General features: G+C 46.5%; 1 protein-coding gene across 2 annotated transcripts in view; it reads left to right on the forward strand.

Moving 5' to 3' along the window:
* Enpp3 (ectonucleotide pyrophosphatase/phosphodiesterase 3) overlaps positions 1-10,409 on the forward strand; it is a 74,769-nt gene that overhangs the window by 34,379 nt on the left and 29,981 nt on the right. For both annotated transcript variants that reach the window (XM_010639120.3, XM_010639119.1), the window contains 2 exons: positions 1,711-1,838; positions 5,374-5,440. In XM_010639120.3, coding sequence (XP_010637422.1) covers positions 1,711-1,838; positions 5,374-5,440 — 195 coding nt within the window. The remainder of the gene's footprint in view (positions 1-1,710; positions 1,839-5,373; positions 5,441-10,409) is intronic.

Consider the following 10,409-nt stretch of genomic DNA (forward strand, 5'->3'; position numbering starts at 1 on the left):
CAGAGCACGGAGCCGCGCGGACCGGGAGGTCCACCACGTGGGCCCCGGACAAACTTCCGCAACGGCGCGGACTGCCGTCGTCCACACGGGGGCGCTGTCCTGAGGGCCTGCGCGGAGGACAGGACGAACAGACGGGGGCCAGCCAGGCCCTGCTGTCTGCCGTTCCACAGAATCCTGGCTGCGTCAAAGGCATCAGCACCGACTTTGTTGTTTTGTTTTGTTGAGAAAGGGTCTCACCATATAGTCCAGGCTGCCTTGAACTCACGCTGTAGCCCAGGCTGGCCGCGAATTCATGGCGACCCTCCTGCCTCGGCCTCCCGAGATGTGACCAAAATTTCCTCTCCACTTTGTTCTCCTCATCTCAGTTCTCAAGTGCCAATAATAACCTCTCAGTTCTTCAGCGCTTGACATTGCCCCCGGCGCCCTCTGCTTCCGCTGCACCGCAGGGAGGAGATCATTGTCCCGGGTCCCCTGAGTCCCCTTCCATCTGGCCAGCTGCAGGTTCAGCCGGCTTAGGAAGGGTGTAAGGGCGGATGGAAGAGGAGAAGAATCAGAAGCTGAAAACATCAAAGGGAGAGGGAAAAGGGGCAGGAGTATAGTACGATTCTGAGTGCCCCTTCATGTGTCTCTCATCTTCTATGCTGCTCTTAAATGTTGTTTTTGTAAGTTGTGCTTCACAGTTTCTCGTTTGTCTTATATACGTTGCGTATGAAGTAGTTGACATGGATTTCTGATATCGATGAGATACTGTATGTTGCTATTTCGGTTTTGTCATGTTCGCTGCGTGTTTATTTCTGCCTTTCGTTTCTCAGAGAGGTCATGAGAGAAGGTGTCTTCCTGATCTGTTTCTTGTACCCTCCTTCTTCCTTTCCATTAATAGATCAGTGTGATCTGCATGTGTACAGTTTTAACACTCCAGGTATCTACAGTACTGATTACTGCAGAAACAAAATTTTACAAAACCTGAACAAGGTGTAATCCCAGTATTTGGGAGGCTGAGGCAGGAGATTTACCACGAGTTTGAGGCCACCCTGGTCACATAGTGAGACCTTGTCTCAGAACAGAAAAGTTTTTTTCTACTCTAATTTGTGATAAACCCATTAATTTTTCAAATAGGATAGTTTCAAAAGCTGTTGACTTGAAAACTAAATAGTTTTTTAATAATTATTTAAAAAGATAAATTAAGTTGCTCGGAGAGAGGTTTTTGGTCAACGAGACTGATTTTTAATTTTTTACTATATCTGTTAATGTGCTTCTTTTCATATGATTTAGGCTCAAAAAAGTTGTGTTTGCAGTCTAACTGTAGACACGTCTGTTTTCTGCCAAGAAGAGAGGGCAGATTTACAGTGGCTTCAGATGTATACTTAGAAATAAGCCAGCAAACATCTACTCATGATTTAAATAAAAATTTATTTCCAACCTAATTATTGTTGCAACAAAAAAAGTAATATCGAGAACCTGAGCATGTTAATAATGGGAGTTTCTGGGTTTTTGTTTTTCCGTTTTTTGAGCCAATCTCACCCTGTTGCCCAGGCTCACCTCGAACTCACAGCCTACCTCAATACTGGGTTTAATATTTGCATTTTACTAGCTGAGCTGAATTTCCCTTCAAACTGTGAAAAGTGCTTAGTAAGTTGTCTCAAGAGGAAGGGTTGGAATCCGTTTTCGTATTCAGCCCCACCGGGGAAACCTCACGCTTTCTTTCTCCAGTGCCGAAGACCTAACCAGCACTTCAAGGCTTACCTGAGCCCGGACCTGCCCAAGCGCCTGCACTTCGCCAGGAACGTGCGCATCGACCGGGCGCAGCTGCTACTGCAGCCCCAGTGGCTGGCGGCCAGGTCAGTGTCCCGCTCCTGGTCCCTTGCCCTCCCGCCCATCTCCGCCCGGGGCGCCACCGGGAACTTTCCGGGCTCCCAGCCTTCTGTGCGGTGCCTAACGGGCGGCTGATCGCAGCCGGATCTTCCGGAGGTAGCGAGGCAGCGGCGACTCTGCCGCGCCCAGCTGGACTTCAGGGCGACCTTTCCTAGCCCGGACACGAGGTCGGGTTCTCTCCCTCATCACACAGCTGGTTAAGAGCTTTGTCTTCGTCCTAGTTTTCATAAAAGAGCTTTGGAGCTGGGCGTGGTAGCGCACGCTGGTCATCTCGGCACTTGGGAGGCTGAGGCAGGAGGATCGCTGCAAGTCTGAGGCCAGCCTGGGCTCCACAGGGAGACCCTGGCTCAAAACAAACCCAAAGAGCCTCGTTGCGGTGTAAGACCAAGTCAGCCAATGAGTCGTAACGTTGATCTCTTATTTCTAATCGTAATTCATGCTGATCACCGAGCCCAAATAAATAAACAATGTTCTCGGGGAAAGCAGGCCCATCCTGAGTCCCCGCAGCCAGGTACGGGGGCCGACGGAGCCCACAGGAAGTCCCCGGGTGCCCGAGTGTGCCCGGCGTGCAGTGCAGACCTGTCCTCCTCGGACGGGCGCGCTCGGGCCACGCGGGGGCCTAAGTGCTCATCGTCGGTGCGCGTGAGAGATGGGGCGGTCGCATCACGGGCACTTGCCAGCGTGACCTCTCCAATTTGCAGGGATCCTCCTGCCTCAGCCTCCCGGGCGCGAGGATTACAGGCGCGGGCCAGCACCCCTGGCCGTTCTGCTTTTTGGTTTTCACCTGTGTCAGTACCGGTGGGTGCGCGGCACATGGCGATCACCTCCGGCGTGGGGGTCGGGGGCGCATAGCGGGCAGCTGCGCTCTCCCGTACGTTTCCTCCGCCTCCATCTGTCGGGCCTCTTCCAGTTTGCTGACGATCCGTCTCCCTGCTTGCTGTTTTCCATCTTTTATTTTGCTCTCGATTTGTCTGTGCCTTGCGTGTGCTTTCTGCGCGGCGCGTAACTCGCGGTCGGTTCTGGGCCCCAACACGCCGGTCCCGGTGCGCGCCCCGCTCCGTCCTGCAGTTCCGCCCGGCGTCACTAGATGGCAGTGGCCCCTCCTCGGGAGCTGCGCTTCCGAGCCCTTTTACCTTCTCGGCCTGGCTGCCGGCCCTGGCGAAGTTCTCTGACAGCATCTCCGAGGTCTGGGACAAAAGGAGCTTTACTGACGTTAAAAACAGAAGATTGCGTGCTGGTGACACATGCTTGTCATCCCGGCCGCGGGAGGCCGAGGCAGGAGGATCGCTGCGAGTTCAAGGACAGCCTGGGCTGCGTAGGGAGACCTTGTCTTCAAAACCCAAAAGAAGAAGAATAAGCATAAGTACTAGTTTGTTATTATTATAAATATAAGTACTGGCACTTTAGGTACACGATACATAAACAGACATGTCCGGAAGGGGGCGCCACCTGTGACTGTTGCCAGCAGCGTTTGAAGAAGGAAAGGGTTTTACAATCCACATTCAGGTCCCCTTCTGTCTTAGACAGAAGCTTTCTTTCTCTCAGAACACTTTTCCTACTCTTAAGGAAGGAAAGGGTTTCCGGAGCGGGCCCAAGGCACATGCGTCCTGTCCTGGTACCCGGTGCGAGCGCCTGCGCTGTCCTGTTCTTCGCTGTTGTTTTGAGACAGGGTCTCTCCTGGCCTTGAACTCAGCGACCCCCGGGCTTCACCTGAAAAGTAGAGCTTCTTCAGGAGATGGTGTCCTCCCGTGCATTATTTACTATCAGTTTTTTTTTAATGGGTGGGTTAGGAAACGGAAATATAAGAAGCAATTAGTTTTTCTGAAAAAAAAACCTACAAATATAGGACCCACTTTAGCAAATTTGGCTCAAAATACTTCCTTTTAATGAATGAACACTCCAGTTTATGGTACAGAATTTAAATCTTAACTTCAATCAGACAACTCCAGTAACCTTGTGAAACTAAGTGTGTGCCATAAGAATTTTATAATAGTTCTGGTTTTTTGAGAGAGGATTTTGGTATAGTCAGCCCAGGCAGCCTCAAACTTTCAGCAATCCTCCTGCCTCAGCCTCCCGAGTGCTGGGATGACACCCATGTGACACCACACCCAGCAAACACAAACAAATTCTACCCCACTCTGGCCGCTTTGAGATGGGGGCAGGGACTGACAATTGCAGCACCGTGCACAGCAAGGCTCTTCCCTCCCCGTCCAGGTACGAACCTCTCCTCTGGTACCAGGTACAGCTGCCTGGGCCCTGCTCACAGCTGTGATTTCATTTGTATTTGCTACTTCAACTGAGTGAGGGTCTGTTATGAATTTTTAAAACTTCTTTTAAGGCCCTAGAGTTCTCGCCTCTTCTCAGTTGAGCCCTCCCTGTGAAGACAAACAGGAACTGTGTGTGTGTGTGTGTGTGTGTGTGTGTGTCTGTCTGTCTGTCTGTCTGTCTGTCTGGGCTGTATGCCTTGGGGAAGGAGGAGGAAGAAGCTTTTGAGAGAAAACTTCTCAGTCCAGACTTTAGAACTGTAGTCTTGCCCCCTTCTGGGATCCATCCTGTGCTCACAGGAAGAGCACTGTTGCTTTGAGAAAATCTAGGTTTCTTTGTCACTGTTATTTCCCAACAATGCACAGAATTGCAGACACTGCTCAGTTCAAAGATTCACACATGAGCTCTGGTGGGCGGAAAACAAACTGATTCTATGATCAAAGTTCTTCCAGGACAGTCTCAACTACATAGTGAAACCCTGTCTCAGAAAACAAACAACAGCAACAACAAAAAGATAAAAGTTCGTCAAGGAACGGAGCAGCAGTTTATGGAATACCCCAAAAGTTAAAAAGAAACCCTGAATTTGTAGGAGGTGCTAACTAGCTCCTCCTTGTCCGGGGTTGGACCAGCTTGCCCCAGTATCCTTTTTATTGGGGGTTGGGGTTTGAGACACGGTCTTGCTATGTAGTTAATTCTGACCTTGAACTCACCATTTCCCAGGTTGGCCTCAAACTTGCGGCGATCCTCCTGCCTCGGCCTCCAAAGTGCTGGGATGACAGGCGTGTGCCATCATGCCCAGTGACCCCATGGGTTCTGTATTCCCACTTCTATAGCTTTTTATGTAAAATACGAATCGATACTTGAATGCCCCGAAACCCACGAAGTCTCACGTTGTAATCAGACTCTCCTTAGTGGCCCGCACTGGTGCAGGGACGGACACGTTGGAAGCCGGGTCTTTCCTTTCCGGCTCCTCACGCCTGTGTTGTTTCTGCCCCGTGCGCGTCTGGGAGCCGAAGGAAGCTCGGATTCTGCGGACAGAGCCCGGAATCCCCAGGCTTTCGGCCCTGGCATCCCCTGTAGCCCTGGGGGTTAAGAGTCGAACCTGAGAACACGTTTCTGCTGTTTTGGCGGAAACATTTACTTCGGTGAACAGGCGGCTGTCTGAGGACCCGCGAGGGCTCATGTGGCAGCCGGGTCCCCAGACACTGGCTGCGCGGTGACCTCTTCTCTCCACAGGACCCAGGGAAGCACGTCGTGCGGAGGCGGCACCCACGGGTACGACAACGACTTTAGAAGCATGGAGGTAAGGAACTGCTGGCTTGTAACGTTGTTTTAGTTTTACTTTTTTGAGACAAGGTCTTATTGGGTAGCTCTGGGCTGGCCTGGAACTCATGGTGATCCTCCTGCCTCAGCCTCCCAAGTGCTGGGATTACACCCGCCCTGTCAAACTGCTGGTTTGGGAACAGATGCTTACTGAGTAGGGAGATCATCGATGTCAAAACTCTTGAGTAATCTGTGAAGAAAACAAAAGAGGGGACCGCGAAGGAATGCAGGAGTTGGTACAGTAGCTGCTGAGTCCAAGGAGATTAGGAGAAAAGTGGAGTGGAGTGAGGGAGTCCGTCACCTGGGGGCAGCCACACCTTTACATGGGGCGGGAAGGGGCTGGGGACGCCACACATGCCCCCCTCCAGGGGCTGAGGGGCCCCAAAGCAGACTCAGACAGCGCCCGGGTGGGACCCAAGGCGGGGCGCGGCTCTGGGTGGAGAGGGAGTGTTTGTTACGCAGGACCTGGGAGTCTGTGCTGTGGGCAAAGCCTGAGTCTTGGAAACTATTTTTTGAGAGTAGGAAAAATGCATTGAGTGAAAGAGAGCGTCTAAGAGAGACGGAAGGACGGCCGGAAAGTGTGCTGCCTGCTCACCCCACTGCTCTAAGGTGTTTTATGAGCAAAGCCATGGGGTGAGGCGGGTACAAAGTGGGGCAACACTGTAAGACCCAGTGGAAAATTACAAGGTGGGCATGGGGTGGGGCCAAACCGTGACCGACCAGTAGGATGACAAGTACAGTCACCCAGGTAGTATTGATTAAGTGGGGGTCCAATGGGGGAGCAGGTCACATAGCAAGTGTACGAGGTGGAAACTTTTTGTTTTGGTTTTGTTTTTTTGTTGTTTTTTGAGACAGGGTCTCACTATGCAGTCGAGTCTGACCTGGAACTCACTATGTAGCCCAGGCTGGTCTCCAACTCACAGCGATCCTCCTGCCTCAGCCTCCCGAGGGCTGGGATGACAGGCGTGCGCCACCACGCCCGGAAAGATGGAAATTTTGTATTGGTGTATTTGAGATACAGATGAGGGTCGCACTCATCGGCGGAACTGGCACCTGCTCTAGATGTACCTCACTTCCCTTCGCCCCATCCCCTCCTTCCGACCCCTTCCCTTCCTTATTACAAAAGCTTCATTTCCATCTTTAATTATATTTTTCATATCCTTCCTTTCTTTGCCCCTTCCCTGTACCTTGTTTTCCTTGTCATTTGAACATTTTCTCATTTCCCAATATCTATGACACGCTGTGGTTCTTATTTACCGCTATTAGTTTCTCACACCAGAGAAACAATGTAGTATTGAAACACGTGTGTACAGTTTATTTCACTCTAAGAGTATGGTCTCGAGGTGCATCTATGTACCGAGAAACGTCTCAAGCTCGCCCTTTTTTATGGCAGAGTAGTACCCCCCTATATAGAAAAAAGTCTCATCTTCTTTATGCATCCATTGGATACACTTGATGGACTTTTGGGCTCTTTCCAAGACTGAGCCACTATAAACTGTGCTGCCATAAATATGGCTGTGCATATGTTGTGTGATATGATGCTTTTAATTCCTTGGGGAAGACACCGAAAAGGGGACTATCTAGGTCAAATGGGACTTCTGGTTTTAATTTTTGAGGAATTTCCGCACTGATTTCCACAGGGGTTGCACCAGCAACCCACTGCCACCAACAGTGGAGAAAGATTCCTTGTTCCCCACAACCCCACCAACACTTGTTATTGGTTGATTTCTTAATAGCAGCCATTCTGTCTGGAGCGAGGTGGAATCTCAGCATTTAAATTTGCATCTTTCAAATAACCAGTGACACTGAACATACTTTTTATATACTTGTCATTTCTACTTCTTCCTCTGAGAAGGGTCTGTTCATTTTAGATTTGGGGGTCTGCTTTTTTTAAAGTTCTTTATATATTTTAGATATTAGCCCTTTGTCTGAGGAACAGCTGGCCAAAGTTTCTTTCCACTCTGTGGGTTGTCTCTTCACACTGTTGATGAATTCTTTTGCCACACAAAAGCTTTTTAATAAGATGAGATCCCAGTTGTCTTTGTGTGCTACTTCCGGTGTGATTGGGGTTTGTTCATAAAGTCTCTGTGTACCCCAATGTCTTCAAGAGTTCTGCCTATTTTATCTTCCAGCAGATTTAGTGTTTCCATTTTAATATTTAGATCTTTGGTCCATTTTGATTGTGTATCATGAGACATAGGGTCCAATTTTAATCTTCAGCATGTGGAAATCCATTTTTCCAGCACCGCTTGTGAAAGAGGCCATCTTTCCTCCAGTGAACGTGGGTGGCTCCTTTGTCAAAGATGAGATGGCTGAGGATGTGTGGAGTTGTTTCCGCATCTTCTAATCTGTTCCGTTGATCCTTAGGTCGGTTTGTTTGTTTGTTTGCTTGCTTGTTTATCACAGTATCTCTGTAGAAGAATTTCAAGTCAGGGATTGTGATGCCCCTGCCTTGCCTTTGCTGTCCTGATTTGCCTTTACTTTTCTAGGTCTGTTTTGGTTCCAAATGAATTTTAAGATTGTTCTTTCTAATTCGGTGACATATAATAGTGGAATTTTGATTGGGATTGCACTAAATCTGTATAGCAATTTTGGAAGTGTGGCCATTTCTCTGTATTGGTTTTTCCTACCCAAGAACAAATGAATGATATCTTTCCATATTCTGATCTGCTCTTCAATCTCTTCTTTTCAGATTACTTAAAATTTCAATGTAAAAGTCTTTTACTTCCTTCACTAGATTGATTCCTAGGTATTTCACTTTTTAAAATACTATTGTGAAAGTGGTAGTTTCCCTAATTTCTTTCTCGGTGAGTTTGTTTTTTGTGTACAGGAAGCTTATTAATATTTGAGTGTTGACTTCGTCTCCAGTTATGCTGCTGAATTTGTGTATTACATGTAGCAGTCTTTTGGTAGAGTCTCTTCGTTCTTCTATACGCAGTCTAACGTCATCCACAAATAATGATAATTTTACTTCTTCCCTTCCTATGTTTATTTCTTTTATTACTTTCTGGGCTAATGTTTCCAACAGTACATTGAATAAGAGTGGTGATAGTGGACATTCTTGTCTCGTTCCTGATTTTAGAATGAAAGCTTTCAGTTTTTGTCCATTTAGTATGACATTGGCTATTGGTTTGTCATAGATGACTTTTATCAGGTTGATATAAAGACCATGTGTTCCAGTTTTTTGTAGAGTTTTTATCATGAATGGGTGTTGGACCTTGTCAAATGCTTTTTCTGCATCTATCGAGATAATCATATGGTTTTGTCCTTGGCTCTGTTACAATAGTGTATTACATTTATTGATTTGCATATGTTGAAACATCCCATTGCGTATGTTTATCTTCTTGATGATTTGCTCTATTGTTCACCCGTATATCACTGAGGAATTTTGCATCTACGCTCATTAAGGAGATTGGCCTATAGTGCTCCTTTTTGACCAGATCCTTATCTGGTTTTAGTATCAGGGTAATGCTTGCTTTTAGGAATGAGAAGGGAAGTATAGCTTCCCTTTCAATTTCATTAAAGAGTTAGAGTTAGAAGAGTAGTGGTATTAGGTCTTCTCTAAATTTATTGTAGAATTCAGCCGTGAATCCATCCACTTTTCCTTGTTGGTAGGTTTTTAATACATCTTCAGTTTCATTGGTTGATGATTGGTTTATTTAGAAATTTTCAATCTTCTTGATTGAGCTGTAGTAATTCTCGCGTGTGTAGAAATCTGTGCCATTTGTTCTGGTTTTCCATCTTAGTAGAAGACAGGTTCTCAAAGCAGGTATTGACGATTTTCTGGATTTCTGTTACGATTTCACCCCTTTCATTCCTAATTGCATGGATTTGAGTCTTTGCTTTCTTTTCCTTTTTATTTATTTATTTATTGGCTAAGTTTGGCAAAGGGTTTGTCAGTTTGATTTAATCTTTCAAGCAACCAACTTTTTTTTTTTTTTTTTGTACCGCGGATTGAACTCTGGACCTTGAGCTTACAAGGCAGGCAGTGTCACCACTGAGCTAAATCTCTGTCTCAAACAACCCAACTGTTTGTTTTTCATTTTTTTTGAGACAGGGCCTCACTATGTATAGTTGAGGCTGACCTGGAACTCACTACATAGCCCAGGCTGGTCTCGAACTCACAGCGATCCTCCTGCCTCAGCCTCCCAAGTGCTGTGATTACAGGAGTGCAACACCACACCCAGCCCCCAACTTTTTGATTCATTGATTCTTTGTATTGTTTTCTTGGTCTCCATTGCATTAATTTCTGCTCTGATCTTCACCATTTCCTACCTTGTACAAGATTTGTGTCTGACTTGTTCTTTTTCTAGAAGCTTGAGCTTTAACATTAGGTTGTTTGTTTGAACTCACTCTGTATTTCTTTTTTTTTTCTTTTTATTGAGTTTATTGGTACAATCTAGGTATACAATACAATTACATTCATCATTGGGATCTTGTACCTCCACATGACAGGTCTTGATTCTCATTTTTTCCCCTTGTCCCTGCCCTCCCTTCACCTCCTCCACCCCTCCCCATTTACAAACACTTTATTTCCATTTTTTCAGTTTCTCATATTTTTTTTCCTCTCCCTTATTACCTTTCCCCCACCCTTCCCACTTTCCCTACACCTTTAGCCCTTTACTTCCTATTTCACATTATTAATTATCTCATTAGGATCCTGTGTACTATTATAGTTTTTCACACCAGAGAAACTATTCGGTATTTCAGTTAAAGAAATCTCTGTATGAACATTAAAAATAGGGAATCCTAAAATAAAACTTAAAAGCAAAGTAAAAGAGAAAAGGCAATGATGTAACATGAAAATAATCCTTAATTCTGGGGATGAAAATGGTCCCTGAACATATTTAAATTGCTTCTTGCTCTTATAGTCTTATCTTATTCTTTTTTCATTATTTAGAAAATACTTTATTAGTTTCTGTAATCAAACCCACGTAGATATGACCTTA

The sequence above is a fragment of the Fukomys damarensis genome, unplaced genomic scaffold (genome assembly GCF_012274545.1).
Source record: "Fukomys damarensis isolate Sample0158 unplaced genomic scaffold, DMR_v1.0_HiC HiC_scaffold_14, whole genome shotgun sequence".
NCBI lineage: Eukaryota > Metazoa > Chordata > Mammalia > Rodentia > Bathyergidae > Fukomys > Fukomys damarensis.